This window comes from Rousettus aegyptiacus, unplaced genomic scaffold, assembly GCF_014176215.1.
Source record: "Rousettus aegyptiacus isolate mRouAeg1 unplaced genomic scaffold, mRouAeg1.p scaffold_m13_p_12, whole genome shotgun sequence".
NCBI classification, from domain to species: Eukaryota; Metazoa; Chordata; class Mammalia; order Chiroptera; family Pteropodidae; genus Rousettus; species Rousettus aegyptiacus.
In genome coordinates this window covers 48,465,206-48,484,432 of record NW_023416287.1, presented here as the reverse complement: position 1 = coordinate 48,484,432, position 19,227 = coordinate 48,465,206, and the positions used below count along the sequence as shown (strand labels likewise).

At 34.4% G+C, this 19,227-nt stretch overlaps 1 protein-coding gene across 1 annotated transcript in view; it reads left to right on the top strand.

Moving 5' to 3' along the window:
• TWSG1 (twisted gastrulation BMP signaling modulator 1) overlaps positions 1-17,004 on the top strand; it is a 45,097-nt gene extending 28,093 nt beyond the window's left edge. The window contains exons 4-6 of the mRNA XM_016120910.2: positions 13,041-13,307; positions 14,674-14,890; positions 15,925-17,004. Of these exons, the coding sequence (XP_015976396.1) occupies positions 13,041-13,307; positions 14,674-14,855 (449 nt within the window). The 3' untranslated portion in view covers positions 14,856-14,890; positions 15,925-17,004. The remainder of the gene's footprint in view (positions 1-13,040; positions 13,308-14,673; positions 14,891-15,924) is intronic.
• The last annotated feature ends 2,223 nt before the right edge of the window (positions 17,005-19,227 follow it).

Below are 19,227 nucleotides of genomic sequence, written 5' to 3'. Positions count from 1 at the left end.
CCTAATCCCTAAATGACCCCAGTCACAAGTGTTTTCTACTAGTAATAGTAGCTCCTGCCTTTTAGTGAATTTTCAAGAAGAGTCATTAAATACCCTTTTTCTTTGCCTTGAGCCCACCAAAATTTGTCAGTTATATCAAATATGAGTCATAGTATAATATTCAGAAATAGTTTCAGTAACCTTTTTTCCCAAAATAAGGTAATTGTTTTAATTAAGGTGATTTTTTTTTTTAAGTAGCCAAAATGGAACAGTAATGGCTTAATTCTGAGGTATTTTTCAGAGAAATTGAATAGTAGTACCTTTACTCCAAATTGACCTTAAATAATTTTTTCTTTTATAATACCCTTGGGCTATTAGATTAATTAAACTTTCCTGACTCTTAAAAATTATAATTGGCCCCAGATGTCTAAATTGCTTAGTATTTAAAAGTCTCTTATGTCGTCATAAAAACAGGTTTGGGGATTGCATTACAAATATTTAGTTCTTTTGCTTTCGATATTTGTATGTGACCTCAAATATGAGACCCAAATAAAGCAAGGGGCCTGTTTTGATTTAAAGGTTTTTTTAAATTACTCAAATGCATGGTTCACCTTCCTTGTCCAAGAAAGAACTTTGAATGTGCTCGTACTATATGTCCTATATATCCTTTGCCTTTTAAAAAGACAGTTTAAACAGAGATACTGCCTCATTAACAATAAGCACATCTCCTACCCAGATGTTGGTTTCTAATACCATTATCCAGTAAGAGGAACCAGGGCTCCTTAGAGAATGGCTGTTTCTAACACCGAGGCAGAAAAAACACAAGATAAGCCTGGAATATATTATAGTACCAAAAAGCAAGGAAGTGCTAAAAAAAATCACACATATTGATGTGTGTATATCAAATTTACACAGGAACCAACTGAAATAGTTTGTAGCGACCAAAGCTGGGGAAATGAAACAACAAAATAAAGTAGTATTGGGTTATAATTGACAGCATAAAAATAAATATTTGTGAGTCCATACCAATATAAATAAATTAGTGGAGGAGAAAAGACAAATCTCCCATACAGAAGAATTAGAAATAACTTATGTAGATACTATGCCCTTAATTTGGGGAGCATGACTCCACGTTCCTTAAGTGTGGGCTGCTCATAGTAACTTCCTTCTAAAGGGTACAGCATGGAAACGGGAGGAAAAGAGTAACTTGCAGTGGAGATACCTGACATACACTATTTTAGTCAAGTGATCAAGGTCTCCATCAACAGTTATAAATCTTGATGATAGTATGTACCCTTGAGCTGATGTGATGGAAATAGCACTTCACCTCTGTGGTCTTCCTCTCAATAACCCATCACCCAAATCTTATAATGAGTAAAACAAATTCTAAAACTGGGGTATCCTACAAAATACCTGATTAGTACTACTCAAACTGTCAAGGTCATCAAAAACTAGGAAAATTTGTGAAACTGCCTTTGCCAAGAGGAGCCTAAAGAGAAATGATGACCAAATGCAGTGTGGCATCCTAAATGAGACACTGGAATAGAAAAAGGACATTAGGTAAGTACTATAGAAATCTGAATAAAGTATGGGCTTTAATAATAATAATTCATAATAATATATCAGTATTGATTTATGAATTGAAACAAATGTACCATACTATATAAGATGTTAATAATAGGGGAACCTGGGTATGGGTGTATAAGAGAACTCTCTGTACTGTCTTTCTTATTTTTCCGTAAAACTTATTAAAAAGTCTATTAAAAATAGATTACAGAGGAAAAAATATAGTATGGACAGTATAATCCTGTATAAAAGAAATATCTATTCAGATATGTTATTGTCAAAATAGAGACCTTAAAATTTTTATTAAAAGTGTACTAAATCTACAGATAAATTTGTGGAGAGTTGATATAGTTTTAATATTGAATCTTCTTACACATAAGCATGGTATTGCTTTCTTTTTAATGTTTTATGTCCTTAATGTCTTTCAATAGAGATTTATCATTGTCAAAATAGAAATTAAGTTAAAATGTTTATCAGTCCATTAAACAAGGGCAGTAGTTTTCTAAACTATAAAAGTTTAGAAAATCAGATATGATTCTACTGCTGAATGAATTAATTGTAGACATTTGTAATTTGATGCTTTTTAAAAGATATCTTGAATAAAAAAAAGATCCTGTCTTCTTAGGTCATGCATTCCATGTGTAGAATTTTGTCTAGTGAAACCATTTTTAATCTTTAAAATGTTAGTGTAGCAATGTCTAAATTGGATTGACCCAGTCAGTCAGGGAATATTTTGTGAAAATAATAACTAGTGTTTATATAACATCTTTTAGGTATCAAGCACTTTTCATCTATTAATTCATTTAGTCCTTACAACAAACCTAAAATGTGTGAGAGTGTTATCATCCCTCATCTGTTTTACAGAAGACACTGAGACCAGAAAGTTTAAACGACCTCCTTAAGGTCAACCAGTCTGGAAGAAAGCCAGGATTCAAGCCAGATAGTCTGGCTTTTGAATCCATGCTCTGTGACCCATTGCATTATATGGCTTCTTGTATGTTATACTGTATATGTTACTCAGCTTCTTATGAAGACAAAGGTGAATATGGTGTCATTTTAAAATAATGCAACATAGTAGCTTTCATTTGCAGCCATTTAACTATTATTCTTCAGTTAATAAATGACATTGGATTTAATGAATAGATATTTACAACTACTGGTCATTCATGATCTCTATTAAGATAATGGGATTGGGGACAAAGCTATATTCAGTGAACTCTACATTTTCTCTTTGGATTTAGCCAGACCATTTGAGAACTGCATACTTAGATGGCATTGTTGTGGCCTTTTCTAATGTTGCTTTTGCCTTTCTATGCTTGGTATTATGCATTTAGTCTGCTTTGAGAGGCATCGTAGAACTATGTCAACTCATGAGAGGACAGTCAGTGGTGAGCATTTTTTATGTTTATGAAAACAGGGCATGGGTTTCAAAAGATTAAAGAAAGCTGCTCTAGACAATGGGGTGTCCTCATTTCTCAGTTTCAGTCATTTGTCTCAGTGGTGTCTTTTTTGCATCACTGCATCTTCTATATATCATCAGATAAATTGTTCCTTTTTCTTTTCTTTTTTTTCTTTTTGGTAGTTTGTAATTTAAAACAATGGGTATTTTGTTTTCAGAAAAAGACAATTATAGTATTACTTTGGTTCTTTTTAAAACTATATATATCCACCGGAGGTTCTGATTTACACTCTGTGTTTATGCTGAGAAAACTAAGAGCCAGAAATGAAAACTTCTGTCTGCTCTTGTAGCCCTCTCAAAGTGATGTCTATTTGATCACATGCTCTGCATCCCATTGTTTTTTCTGGGTAATAGTAGGTCACATTCTGCCTTAGTGATCTAGCTACAATGGGTATAGTCTCTTATCATCTGTTCTTCTAATGCAGCTGTTCTCAAACTTTTCTTTTAATCTCAGCACCCTTTTATACATTGAAATATTTAATCTTTAGTGATCTCCTGCTGTGGTTATAGTATACAAAGAAATTCCAGCATCACACAGCTGTGTAATTAGAAAAGAGACGGGTATTTTAATAGCCTTTTCAGATCATTGTGAATATTCTTCTTTATTACTACACCCAAACAGGACAAGTGGTAACTTCTTAAAGGTTAGTTTCAAAGTAGAATCCAAAGCCAGATTCTGAAACTCTTCAAAACTCTGTTACATCAAAATCCATTGGTCTATCTTCAATTTTGGAATCACTTTTACCCATGCATAATTTTATAACATCACGCATTGGCCATTGGAAATTATGAGTTCACTGAGTCATGCAGATCTTCCAAATATTGACACATTCATTATATAATATCCCCCAAAATCACATTAGTTATCTTTACTACTAATGTCTTCAGAAAAGTACTTAAGTATTGGGAAACAGTCAAGCCATGGTGGATGATACAAGTGTTCCAAAATTCTGATTTTTGCTTGAAAATTGAATTGTATTATCAGCAATAAATACTGTGAGTTTTGTCCTTAAAGTAACATGCTCGCTTAATTCATTTTCAGTAAACTGTATGTCATATATACAGTTCTCCATAATTATAGTTTGGTAGTTACTTTAAGTAAAAATAGTATTGTAAGAAAAAAGTGGGTAGTTCAGCTTGCAACTCAGTAAATGATTTTTTTTTGGTACAAGCATTGCACTTAAAAGTATATAGCATGTTTTTTCTGCGTATTTCTCAGTTCATCACAAAATATTAAAAAGTCTTGTGTTCAACAGTGCTCATTGAATGAAATTAATCATCGTTATTGCTTCAACAAACATTTTCTTGTGTGGAACTCCTCCCCCCCTTTTTGTAAACTATATTTGGTGGTAAAGAATACAATAACCATTAGTAACAGTTTGGTGCCACTGCCTTAATTCAAGCTAAGGCACCAAATGTTTTACCCATCATCGCTTTTACACCATCAGTGCAAATGTTAGAACTGTAAAACAAACAAACAAAAAACAAACATTCTTATGAAAATTATTTTGACCATATGAACCCTCTGAAAGGATCTTAGAGACTCTTAAAGAGTTCATAGACTACACTTTAGGAAATGCTATTCACGTAGATCCTTTTTTGAATATTTGGAGTATTGTGGTAATATAATCAATATTTTAAAGAAAACTACTAATGAAGTAATAATTTTGCACATCCAAGTAGGTTATTTAAGTGCAAGTTTTATGTTGAATTTTAGGAAATAAAAAAACAAAGGACTTCCAATATCTACTACTATTAACATAAATGTATTTTTCTTTAAGATGTAATTTAAAAACTAAAATGACTACTTAAATTCAATAAATTCAAACACTACAGGAAGGTATAGATATTGAAATGTCTCCCTTCCTTATGTCCCCAGTCCCTCTCCCTAAAGTTGTTTCTCATACACACTTCCAGTAAAGAAGTACATTTTTCTCACACTTTTTATTGTATAAAAAGTATAATAAGCTCCAAGATATGTTTAAAATAACTTTATTTTTAATTAGATCGGAAAGCATCTTTTAATAACATTTTTGGTCTTTTTTTTTTTTCATTCAATAAAAACACTCATGAATCATGCATGTCAAAGAGTTTTTGTTTCCTCCTTTTGTCAGCACCGGAAAGTTCTAACTTTTGGAAGGATTAACAGGAGTTCATCTCTAACAAACTGTAGAAATTAGTAACTTTAGTTAACAACAAATTATTAATGCGAACCACTTAATATAAAAAATAAGTGTTTTAAATACAATGGGTAACAATCCAAGTTTGAAGAGCAGAAAGTAGATCAGTACAGCAGGATGTTAGTAAAGAAGGAACAATAGAGAGGTGAGTAGGGGAGGTGGGTTAGGGCCAGGTCTTGCAGGCTGTAGAAAGGAGTTTGAATTGTGTCCTAAGTATAATGGAAACCCGTTGGAGAGTGTATGATGGTGATATCTAAATTACAGCTTTAAATGATCATTCTGGCTGTTATGTAGAAGGTGGACTTCAAGGTACAAAGAGAAGAAATGGGGATCTGTTTAGTTTAAAAGATGATGGTAGATTGGACTAGGATTATTGACAGCAGTGGAAATGGTGCAGCTTCAGATTCAGGAAATATTTGCAGCGGGGAGTGGATTAAATGGTCAGAGTTTGGTTTGAATTGGATATGAAAAAAAGAGAATTAATGATTGACCTATGAATTGAGGGATCGAGGCAGATTTGAAAATCGTTATCACTAAGGCGGTCTAGGAACAAGAGGCCCGGGTAGATCTTAACTGTGAATATTGAAATCGTCAAGAATGATAGAAAATGGGTCTCATAGTTGAAATGGTGATTCAGGTATTGAAGTTATTATTAAGTGAGGGAGAAGTGACTGAGTATACAAATAGCTAAAAAGAGGGAGGGATAAGAGATGGTAAAATCCAATAGCATGTGTTTTAAAGTAGCTACAGTTTATGAAAGGATGAAAATTAGAGTTTAAAATCCACCAACATATAGTTTTTCCCACTCCAGTCAAAATTTGGTGAAGGTTTGGTCTAGGGTGATAGCAGAGATAAAGAGATGTGGCCTTGTTGGAAAAATAATTAGAAGGTTAAATTTGATCACACTTGGTGACACTTTAGAAGTGGGATTTGAGGAGAAGTGAGCCAAAAATAGCCTCTGGATTCTGGCTTGTGTGACTGGATAAATTGTGACAGGGAACCAAGATAGAGGATGCTGTAAAAAGGCCCAGGTATGCTGAGGAAGATGATTAGGACAGTCGAGTTTCAGAGGCATGCAAGGTTCTCCAGTGGAGATGTTCTATAGGAAGCTGGATGCAAGTATGCGGGGAAAAAAGATGGAAGGAGAGAATGAGAGAATAATTCATTGCATTTTCCAGCGCTTTAAAGTAACTATAACTTCTGGTTCAACATAATGGTTTAAATTCACACCTTTTTCTCCCTTGTACTTAAGACTTCAGTAAAATTTAAAAAAGGAATAGAACTGGAAGTAAACTCTTCGTAACAAAGAGAAAGAGAGGAAGGAATTTTAACGAGAACCATCTAAAAGGAAAGATGGAGACACTTGCTGGTTAGTAAACAGATTGGAAGAAACACCAAAATAATTTGCCAAAAGTAAAAAGGGGTAGGATTAGGGGAGTGACCTTCTCAGCTAAACTCCCAAAGAGTCTCCAGGATCATTTTTTACTTTTTTGGGGTGTAAGAGAGAGAAATAAATCTGAAAATAGCAAGATTATTTGAGGATCTATCTGTAAAACAGCCGCATGACTTGATACCCTACCCCCTCCCTCATTCTTCAGAAAAAGTTCCAAATAGTTCAGGAACAAAAAATTGGAGAGATTCTCTCTAGGGAAATTGAAGGAATTAACTGGAAAGGACTAAAGCCATTGGTGTGTTGTTGGTATTCAAGTCTAGGGCTCCTCATCCAGGAATTGCAGCAGAGGGAGGTGTCTCCAGTCTAATTACCAAACATGCAAGGAAAACAGAACAAGTGCCTTGAAAGAAAGAACAAAGTAAATATGGAGGAGAACTTTAAGAGATAAATCTTTAAGAAAACCAATTGTTATATTTTAGAGAAGTTTGAAAAAAATCTATATTATGAAAAAACAAAGCATTTGAAATTTAAATTTTGATTGGAAAAATGATCAAGAGAGGCTAAAAATAATATTGGGATGTCATAGGATATAGAGCAAACAGACAGATGGAAAATATAACAGGAAAAAATAGATATTCTAGAAAAGCATTAAAAAATAGGAGAGACACTATCAAAGAATAGAAGAAAATTTCCCAAAGCTGAGAAAAAACCAAGCATCTACAAAATGTTGAGCAAGATTAATGAAACAAGATCTACATCTAGACACAGCCTCATAGAATCTTACAACTGCCAAGTTAAAGAATATTCTAAAAGATTCATAAAGAGCAATAGAGTTCATATACAAGGGTTAAAAATCACATTGCCATCAGACTTCTTTCTTATCAATGTCACTGGACCAATGCAATAAGTGGTCAATGGGAAAATTATTTCACCTGACAAGTTATTGATCAAGAGCGTGAATGTAAAATAAAAACATTTTTAGACAGCAAGAATTCAGAGTGTACTTCTCACACACCATATTTTAAATATGTAATCAAAGATCAGTCAAAATAGAGCCAAAGACCAAGAAAGAGAAAAACATGGGTTAAAGGAAATGATCACTTTAACCAGGAGTTGAGTTGAGAATAACTATAGGATAATAACTGTACAGGAGGTTGTGCTATGTTTTTCGTGATGCACAGTCAGCTGTGGCCAGAGGAGACACAAGAGAGACTCAGGAAACAAAGTTTATTATACTCACAGGTCTCAGAGAGGGGGTCACTGCATGCCATGCAAGGTCAGGGGAAGCACTAGGTTTTGGTCAAGTTGCAAAATAGAGGAGTGAAAGGAAAGTTTGGGCTGGAACCTTCCACGACGTTTCCACAGGAAAGGCGAGGCAGGCAGAGCAAACAGTTTAGGACTGGCTAGTCTGAATAATTCCCATGGGCTTTGGGTTTATGGGGGTGGTCTCTAGTTGTCTGGTACCTGGCTCTGGGATGATGAAGACAGAGGAATACTGCTTCCTGAGGTTTACCGGCTAACAGAGGAGATGTGAGTCTGAATTAGTTAGTTTGCAAATCACTGGTGTGCTCCCAGCCCAGCCCCTTTGCTAGCTCCAAGAATTGCTAGCCCCAGGAGGAGCAGTCTTGCCCCATTTAGAAAGGTTTTTCCAAGATGTCAAAACATCATCATATACAGAACATTTAAATTATAAATAATACAGAGGCTTAGGAGACACTGAATCTGACTGAAGCAGTGAGATCCCTGAGAAGCATATCTTTGAGAAGAAAATGAATTCTATGGGATATCAAGCATATAATTGAGAAGCAGAGTAAGTTTTCAAGATTTGCTGTATTAACTTATCTGTGACCCACAAAAAAATAATCCAAGAATATTAATCCATAAAGAATTAAAGATGGCAATTCATTTGCTATTATGAAAATTTTCTCTTACATAACAAAGGGAAGAGAATAGTGTAATGAATTCTTAAATACCCATCACCAGATTCAGCAGTTATCAAGAATATGCCAGAGTTGTTTCATCCGTCTTTTTTTCCCTTTTTCTTTCTTTGCTCAGAAGTAGTTAAAAGCAAATTATAAACAGTAAATAATTTTACCCGTGCTTTATTCAGTATCAATCTCTAAAAAAAATCCAGACATTTATTTTTAAATCATAATGCCATTATGACACCTAACAAAATTAACAATCATTTCTTGGCATATTCTAACATTCTAGATGTCTCAAAAATGTGTTTTTATAGTTCATTTATTCAAATTGATTCAGGCAAGGCCCTTGTATTGTATATGGTTGTTGTGTCTTTTAGTCCTCTTTTAACCCAGAATGACCCCCTTCTTTTCTTTTTCTCATGCAATATGACATATTGAAGAAATTGTATCAGTTTCCCTGTATAATAGCCCACATTCAGAATTTGATTGATTACTTCTTTGTGGTATCATTCATTTAACTTGCTCCTCTGTTCCTCTATATTTCTAGTAATTTGAAGCTAATTGTAAAAGTTTGATTAGATTTAAGTTTAATATTTTTTGGCAAGAAGACCTCTCAGGTAATGCTGTGTGAAATGTAGCATGTTTTTTAATATTTTATGGAGTTCAAGAAAAAGTTCATTTTATTTTGAAATTAGAAATGTTTTCCTTTGATAATCAAATTGGACAAGGAAATCCTATCACATATCTGCTCAGCAGTGAACAGTTTTCATAGGGTCATGTTAAGGTAACTGCCATTTACTCGTTTTCAACTTTTAGAATAAACATATAGTAAGGCAAGAAGATTTCATTGTGCATAGGCAACAGAATGTCGTCATCATGTAAAAGTAGGAGAAGTTGGGAGGGGGGACAGGAGAAGTGGGGAAAATGCCAGTGACTTTATCTGCCAATAAGAGAATTAAGAGATGTGGAATAAAAATTAGAAATTTATTTCAGATTATAAAAGAAAAATTACAGTATTAGAAATATGGGAGATAGGGTTAGTGTAAATGAATGTAATCTTTATCTTTCATATACGAGGATTAATAGGTATTATCTAAAGGCATTTTTACTGCTACTTGTAAATTATTTTTATTTAAATTCATGTAGAGGTAACCACCAGATAAATTTAAGAATAGACCGTTAAAGTAGCTGTTTCTGGAGAATGGGATTGGAGGGCGGGGGAAGCGTGAAAAGGAGTGTCGCTTTTCATTGTAAGCTTGGACTATTGGTTTTCACCCATGAATATTCATTTAAGAAAATAGTAACTTTTTTCCCTTTAGTCTTAATTTCTACACTAAAATGCGATTTCATCAAGTAAATTCTACTTTAACATATTCTTGGTTTTTAAAATATGATGGCAACAGGTCAAGTATATAAAAGATTTAAACAGATCAGAACAATTCTTTGTGTTTAGTGGTTGTAGATCAAGAGCAAGATAGTGAATTCTGCTTTGGTGATAGAAATAGCATCAGAATTTTATGCACCAGAAGGATTTGAAATGCTTGCCTTTTCAATTGTTGGCATTTGTTGCCTGATTTTTGGCCTCTCTGACCGTCATGTGCAGAGCGAATTTCTTTGAAATTTTTAGTATAATTAGTATAATTTGCCACAAAGAAACAAACTATCTTAAGAAAATGATCATGAAAAGAAATGAGAGCTCCAAAAGTAAACTGTATAGTCAACGAAAAAAGAGTTCTCTAATAATGATAAACTTCGGGACTGTGGTGAGATGCTTCCCAGAAACATTTTATTAAATGATTTAAACCATGGGTGGTTAGTAACTCTCCAGCCAGAAACCGATCCATGTATTATAATGAACATGGACAACTAAAGAACTTAGAGAAATTTCAAAACATTACTTTTTCCAGCCAGGATTTCCCAACAGGATTGCCCCCACATATCATTGGAAGATCAGATTTCATACCTCACCAAGCTTAAAATAATGCAGAAGTCAAAGAGTGCTTCAGGCAGGAAAACAGGTCAAAATCAGCATTGCCTAGAAAGAGTTTCTTGCGATGATCTCTTTGAATATAATCCTAATTAAGAAAAAAAGACAGATGAAAACTTTGTAATGGTACCATAGAAAATATTACCTAGCAAGATTTACTTTATGCTTACTGGTTTTAATGCAGTGTATTGAGATTTAAATTAGAAATGTTTTTGGCCTAAGGTTATTAAATGCAAAAAACTCCAAAACAGATTTTTTTTTTTTTAATGTAATGAAATCTGTGGTAATGAACACTGGAGTTTCTTTAAAGTCTCAATAAAAATAATTGAGTTTAGCTCTTCTAACCATTGAACTCTGTTGTTTACCTTTTCATGTCTGATTTCTAATTTTCATTCATCATAGACTCCAACAGAAGAATTTATTGTCTGTATTTGTATAATACAAATATTCTAAGTATTTGCTTTTAGTGGCACTTAAAAATTATTTATAGAATGTGATTATTAGAGCAGTGGATGTGAAATCAGGCTGAATCATAATCTTGGTTCAAATCCTAAATTATATAACATTGGACAAATCACTTAACTTATCTGGGCCAATTTTGTCTTTTGTGAACACAGGAGTCAAATTTGATCATTTAATTCATGAATTCTGTCACACAATCTAAATCATAAAAGTTCATGGCCATGTAAACTAACAAAATGTGGAAAGCACATGAGATGGTTTTTCTTCTCCCTAAGTTTACAAAATATAGGAATTTATATATATTGTCTAACATTTCAAACTTTTAATCTGGAAATGAAGAAAAATTCCATCTTAGACCTAATAGATGCTAAACAAAAATGAAACATAATTTAGCTTTTAAAAATATAATGTTCACAAAAGGAAATCCAGAGAATGTGTTCAGTTCTTATTGCTACTAAACAACCTACCCCAAAACATAGTGGTTTAAAACAATAATAATCATTTATTAGCTCAAAAACCTGCCTTTTGGGCATAGTTCTTTGGGGTCACTCCTTTCTGCACCACATACTGTCCAACAGCTCAAAAGCTGGCTGGGCTCATTAAACATTTTCTCAGCTCTCCCTTTTATAGCAAAACTCCATGAAAAAGTTTTTCTTGGTCACTCTCTAATTCTCTTGGGCCGTTTTGTATTTTTTAAAATATTTTTACTAACTATGGGAGGTGAAGACAGTGTAAATATATATATGCTTTACTGTTAAAATATACAGCTGAAACTTAACCAATGTCACCATTTAAAAAAATAAAAAATAAATAAATAAAATAAACAATTTTAAAAAGAATTCATTTTGAAATAATTTCAAATGTGAAGAAAATTTCCCAGAAGGGTAAAAAGACTGCTGTGTCCCCTCACCCTTATTCTTGTTATTGATATTAACCAATTTGTGCCATTACTTTGTACCGCCTGCTCTTTCTCTTTCAACACACACACACACACACACACACACACATGCACACACACACGCTCATAGTCACAGTCACACATGTATGGGCACACTCCCATGATCATTCACATCATTTGAACCATTAGAAAGCAGGCTTTACTGATGTCCCATCACTACTAAATACTCCAGCCTGTATTTTCCAACAACAAGGACATCCTCCTACATAACTAGCAGACAGCACTCCAGATCAGAAAACCAACATTGGTACAACCCTGCCACCCAGTCCATAAACTCCATTTACATTTTGCCAAGTGTTTCAAAAGTATCTCTTGTTCCTTTCTGGTCCAGGATTCTATCCAGTTAGTTGTCCGGTCTCTTCCAACCTACTCAATCTAAAACAGCCCCTAGTCTTTACCTTGACAGTTTTTGTGAGTACAGATCTTACATTATGTAAGGTGACCCTCAATTTTGATCCACCTGATGTTGACTGATGACCATACTTAAGTCACACATTCTTGGTCACAGCATCACAGAAATGAAGCTGTGTAGTACATCAGGAGACACACAACATCAAACTGATGATGTTAACCTTGATCTACTGGTCACATTTGTGTCTGCCATATTTTTCCACATTAAAGTATCACTAAACCCTTTGTGATTGATTAGTATTTTGTATAGCGTTTCCCAAAAGTACATCAATATGTTCCTCATCAAACCTCCATTCACTAGCCTTAGCATCCATTGACATCTCCCATCTAAATCAAACGCCTCTATTGCCAAATGGTGATTTCTATATTTTCTTCATACCTTCTACATCTATCAGTTGACACTCTGGTGAAAGGAAGAGCTTTCCATTCTCCTCCATGTACTAATTTGTTTATAACATAAGGACTCATCAGTTTCTATTTTATTCACCTGGTGATAATCCATTACTATTGTAATATGCTTAATGATATTGAGGTATCATCATATCTAGGCCCTCTCAGCCAAAAAAAATAAAAAAACTAGGAAAATATTTATGTATAATAGATAGATGTCACATAATTTTAATATGTTGGAGCTTTGATTGCAGGGCAGTGACTAACAATAGTTCATGACATTACAATCAGTGAGGAAAATAAACTTATCCTCTTTGTCCCCTCCCCCAGGCATGTGTAATCCTCGAAATTACAGTGACACACCTCCAACTTCAAAGAGCACAGTGGAGGAGCTTCATGAGCCCATCCCTTCTCTCTTCCGGGCCCTCACAGAAGGAGACACACAGTTGAACTGGAACATTGTTTCCTTCCCTGTCGCAGAAGAACTTTCCCATCATGAGAATCTGGTTTCATTTTTAGAGACTGTGAACCAGCCACACCACCAAAATGTGTCTGTTCCGAGCAACAATGTTCATGCACCTTATTCCAATGACAAAGGTAACTGCCAACAGTTGACTTTTTCTATCCTGCCCACTCACTTTCTGTGTGGTGTGTGAAGGTGTATTAAGATGATCTTTTAGAACAGCCTTCTGGTTTTGATCTTATATAGTCTAAGTAAATTCTGGACTTTAACAGCCCCATCCCAGAGTGGATAAGGGGGCAGGTCAGGCACATTGTCACAACTTCTTCATACTCTCAATGGTAGAGGCTGTGTTGGGAGATAGGCGTACGGTTCTAATTTTGATATTTGTGTTAGACTTCAGTTGTTCTTTTCATTAGATAGCAGTGGTGTTGCTTACCTGATATGGTATTGCTCACCATCAGGTAACATTCAAAGTATCCTAGGAAGTTAGGTTTTTATAATAGTGTTGGCAACACAAAAGATACCAGGTCATCAGCTAGATTTCTTTATGAGCAAGTTGGTGTTACAGACATCTGATTTCTAAATGTGAACTAACCGTATCCAGTTCTCTGCAAATGAGTACTGATGGTAGAAGGGAAACTAAATGAGAGAATGACTTACACAACTTTAAGAAATATATTAAAGAACATTTATCAGTGAAGATAGGTCATACCTTAATTCTGGAATGTAAAAGGCATGTAACTTGTATAAAGTCTAATATTTTCAAAACCTCTACACAATTTTACTTTGCTTTTAATTCTTCCTAATACAAGTCCATTTTTTCCCATCAAGCTTTCCCTTACTATTCACACCCCTGGTGATTTATCAGTCCTATAAATGGCTCTGTAAAATAACCTTTAATCATATAGTCTCTATTAATGGTTTTTATTGTCCTTTATTTATTTCATGTACCTTGTCCTCCTAGCTAAGTAGTCATATGGGGTTAACCACCAGGAGAACTAAAAGTTGAAACAATCAAAAGTGGTTGCCTCGGAAAGCAGGACTAGAAATTATTATTAATGACAAGAAGAAGGGTATTTTCCAAAAACTAATGCTGAATTGTGCCAAGCATTGCTAACCACTTAGCATCATTTGAATTATTTGTTTTATTTTATTGTAAATTCTCTGTATAACTTTAGAACACTATTTTTCAGTCTTCCTTTAGCTGGAGAATTCTCTCCACATAGCAAATGTTGTTAAGCCCAGTAATCTAACATGCAGATCAAAGTCTGAAATCTGATAAAGTGAATAAGTAAGCCCTTTGCATTCTTCAGTTGAAGTAGGAGAATCTGGCTTCCTCCTCAAGGTAGTTAACAAATGTGTTTTTTCCCCTATACTTCATCTGTTGTCCTGGGCGAATAGCATAAGAGAACTATGATAAATAACTGTTAATATTCAGCTACAGCATCTTATCTAATACTTTCTTATTTCTTGCTCTGAATCTTAATTTTTATTTTGCAGAACACATGTGTACTGTGGTTTATTTTGATGACTGCATGTCCATACATCAGTGTAAAATATCCTGTGAGTCCATGGGAGCATCTAAATACCGCTGGTTCCATAATGCCTGCTGCGAGTGTATTGGTCCAGAATGTATTGACTATGGTAGTAAAACTGTCAAATGTATGAACTGCATGTTTTAAAGGAGGAAAAGAAGTGCAAACCAAAGCAAAAAAAGGTATGAAAAGCTATTTACCGAGATCCACTGGTAGTATCAGAATGCTGGCAGGTTAAGAAGACGTAACAAATTTGGACTGAGTTTCTTTTGAAGTATGGCAAATCTAGCAATGTGTTAAATTATTATTATAACTGCTGTTATTGGTTTTACTGTCCACTAGCAGTAAGGCCTTTTCCTCTAAATACATGTACAGTCTTGGTCATATGAGAAGCAAGTGCACAGAGAATACCTTGAAAGATCTGAGGCTTCTAACATGAAGCCTGATGTCATTTTCTTCTAATTCCAATTGTTTTGGAAATGTTAGAGCATGTTAACATAAGTTATGATTTTTTCGTGTACTTCTCCTAGGATACTGAGTTTTTATGGTCATATGCCACTCTTCACTGTGCCTTGCATTGTTTATCTGTTCTAAAAATATCCAAATATATCACCCTGAGAACTCATCAAAATCACCATAGAAAGCTTAATTTCAAACCTTTTTATGTTGTTTTTTTTTTTTTTGAAATAAATGCTTACTATATTTTACCATTTAAAATTCTTACGCGGTAAAATCCATCTTAAAATACACACACTGACAAAGCTTTAGGGAAAGTTTCTCCTTCCCTTTGCCCAAAGGGAAAGTTTCTTCTATCCCCTTGCCCAAAGTGCTGATGTAGGTAATGATGAAGAATATTTATCAAGAATTTCAGGGCACATCTATGAGACTGCATTATATACACTGCTAGAATAAATAGTTAAGAAGTTAAAGCATTTCTCTGACTTAAGGGACCAGCTTCAAGCACTAGGAATGGAAGACTCCACAAGTTGGATTCCATGTAGAGCAGCAGAGCCGAAAGGCAAAGCTGTGCACTGCAAAGAGGGAGCCCACCCAGCCTCAGTGCACTGAGCCACATTCTCCCATGGAGGATTGATAGGAGGGACTAAAGAAGAAAATTTATCTGTATAAAGGGGGAAGGTTGAAATGCTAGGGGTTCTAACAGGAAACAAACTTAAAACTATTTGCATTAATTATTTTGTTACTTTATAATCTTTAGGTTTATATCTGGATCAAATGTTCCTATTGAAGAAATACAGTCATACAGGAGGAAGTTAAGATTATGATACAAACAAACAAAAAACCTCTGCCCAAGATGATGATAACTTCAAATACACTACAGCATCTGTCACCCCATTGATCGCCAGGGTTGATTCTGCTGATCTGGCTGGCTAGGGAGGTATCCCCTTCCTCCCTCACTGCTCCCTCCCAAAGCTGCATGCGAGCTTGGTGGGTCAAAGAGAATGACCTTTCCTGACAAAGGAGAGGACCATTCTTCGGCCAAGGGTATAGAGTAGCCGCGCTCTCCTGCTAGAACCTCCAAACAAGCTCTCAAATACACTACAGAATATCTTGTCAGCTTTTTATATACTGTTTCAATAAAGATAAGCTTAAGTATTATGTGCCCTTCATAGTAATAAAATCACAATCTTCAAGCATGAATCTAAAACTCAACTACAGAATTATTAATTTCTCAAATAAGATATATTTGAATTACATGAAAGTTTTTAGGGATATCTCTTTGTATATCTAAATATTTTAGTACATAAAAATAATGTTCTTAGACACTTTGTATTTATATTCATTATCTGAACAGTAGTTACAGGATCATATGTAATATTATGATGAACTATCATAAAATTTGAAGCCTGGATCTCTTTTCTGCTCTTTCAGATAACTCTAATGAATACTCAAGGTACTTTAGCTTTTTAAAAAGTTGAAATTTAGCTCATGGATATATTTTTTTTACTAGGAAAAGATTGGTATATTTATTTCTTTCTTTTACCTAGAATACCTTTGTTTAAATGTGCCTTGAAAACATTTTAACTCCCTTTCTTTATTAAGACCAAGAAAGCTGAAGGTTTTCTTGAACTTAAGATTAAGTTTTGAAGGAATCTATATGAACTGGTTCATTTCGACTTTGCAGTTATTCAAAGTAATTTCACACTTACCTATGAATAGAGGAATGCTTCTGTGTTTGTGGACAACATGCTTAATGTTTCCCTAAATATATCAACAGACTTTTTAAAACTGCTTTTTAAATTTTTTTAGGTCTTTATTATTAAATTTTAAATGATAATTTCTTCTGCCCTCTACATTGGAAGGATAATTTCTTGAATCATATTATGTTTTAACTGATTTTTTTCTGTAATGTAATGGTCTTTTATATTCAAATTTTGCTTAATTTTTCTGGTTAACGAAGGTATTGAAAGACAGTTCACGGAGAAAAATTCCACTTCAGGTTTTGAATAACAATATTTTTCCAGATAAAAAGGGTAACATTTGGGAAGCTGGTAGCCCCACTAAAATTTAGAACATCAATTACCATTCTAAGCACAATTTACTTTTATATAGAAGCTGTGGTAAAAATTATTTTTTTAATCAAAAATTAGGTTCTTGCCTTTTATAACTAGATTTTAAAAACACTAAATTTCAAATCAATAGGCATTATAAAAGTCATGTATAAAAGGTTCATTCCTATAGTAAGACATTTCATTGCTAGCAGGTTTTTCTGCCCTCTTATTTCAGTAATAGTTTAATTATTACTGAAACTATAGTGGCACCAAATCAATTCAAATAAAATAATTCAAATAAAATAAGTCTTTGTTTACATAGAGTGCTATAAAGGAGAGGCCTTCATTTAGAAATATGATTTATAAGGTTTCAGAAAAAATTGATGAGATGTTAAAATATTTGAACAATTATTTATAAATCACAAAATCTTCTGAAAAACGAGGTAAATATTTAAATAAGCCACATATTTAAAGGTTGTTTTTTTACAAAAACTTCTTTGAAGATTTTTAAAAATCCATTCTGCATTCCTGTGAATCTGTTTATTGTATTTTACGTGATCTACAATCTATAAAATTATGTATTTTTCTTTGGTTGTCCCTATATACAAAAAGTTTTTTAATAAAAAATTGAAATGAGTATGTCATGTTTTTCTTAGATTCGGCATAGAACATCAAAATAAGTTTGACATTTCTATCTAGTGAAGTTATCTTTTTTTTTTTTTTTTTTTTTTAGGCGAGGCAACCCTCGGTTGACCTCACAAATTGCAAGGAACTTGTCAGTTTACAAACCCATATGTTTTACTTTTTACGCCTACAGCACCTGGTCTTCCTAGGTGGTCTCCCTAGAAATTATCATTTAAGGGATCAACTGAAGCTTGTCCTCTTCTCTAGGATATCCCTACAGATTCTGTAGTAACAAAGGATCTGTAACAGTTTGCTCTCTGCTTTTTCAAAATATGCTTTATTCCGATATGAGGGAATCTTTGAAATGAAATAAATATTCTCCTTTTTCCGTGGGTCTTGTGATGCCAACCAGGAACAACTATCTGATGGTTGGAAGGAGTTACAGAAAGGTCAGGGTAGGAAAGTAACTCCCAGCTCTCCCATAGTCGTCCTCACAGGATGCTATTATTAGAATTGAAAACCATAGGCTGTACCCTCAAGGTAAAAATCAATGTTATTTCACAGTATCTGCACTTTGATAGTATCTACAATGGATGGGAGATCTAGAGAGCAAAAAAGTCAAGGGGACAGGGTGCTAGCTTGAGTGACTTAAAGGGAATGATGGAACTGAGGAATTCAAGGAGTAGAATTAGTTTCAAGAAAGATAGTGCATTTGATTAGGAAATTTGTTCTTTAGCTGAAGGTGTCCCATGTGGAGCTGAGAGGCAGAGAAGGTCAGTCTGGAGATGTGGAGTTGAGAGGCACATCTCCAAGCTTGAAAAGTCTGCAGAGACCAGACGGCAGCAGCTGAGGTGTACTGTCCCAATCAGGCTGCTCCACACTGGAACGTTTTGAGTTCCTAAACTGGGAGACACACCCTTACCTTGTGGGTGTTGGGTGTTATGACTCTGACCTTTTAGATTTTTCCTAACCAATAATACATAATTTCACATTCTTTTACTTTGAAGTCTGTGCTGGAAGAACAAACAGCAATAATTCCAAGGTCTTCAGACATGAATTCGCAGTGCAGAAGCAAAGAGAAAAAAGTTCTGCACTCCCACACTGGTGCTGTGACTCAGAGTGAAGCCTGGAGAAGTGCAGAACCCCCACCAATCACAGGCCCAGAAATTCCCTCACTTGCTGGAGTAGCCACTGAAGTTAGATGCAGTCACCACTGAAATATCTTTAGGGCAAAAATGATTTTGTTTCCTGCCCTTATAACTCTGTACTTCACACTGCAGCCAGAGCGACAGTTTTGAATCAGTGTGCAGATAATTACTGCCCCAGCCCCAGCTCAGTTCTGAGCAAATAGCAAGGCCTTTGTGCTCCTTTGTCTCAGAGGGTTC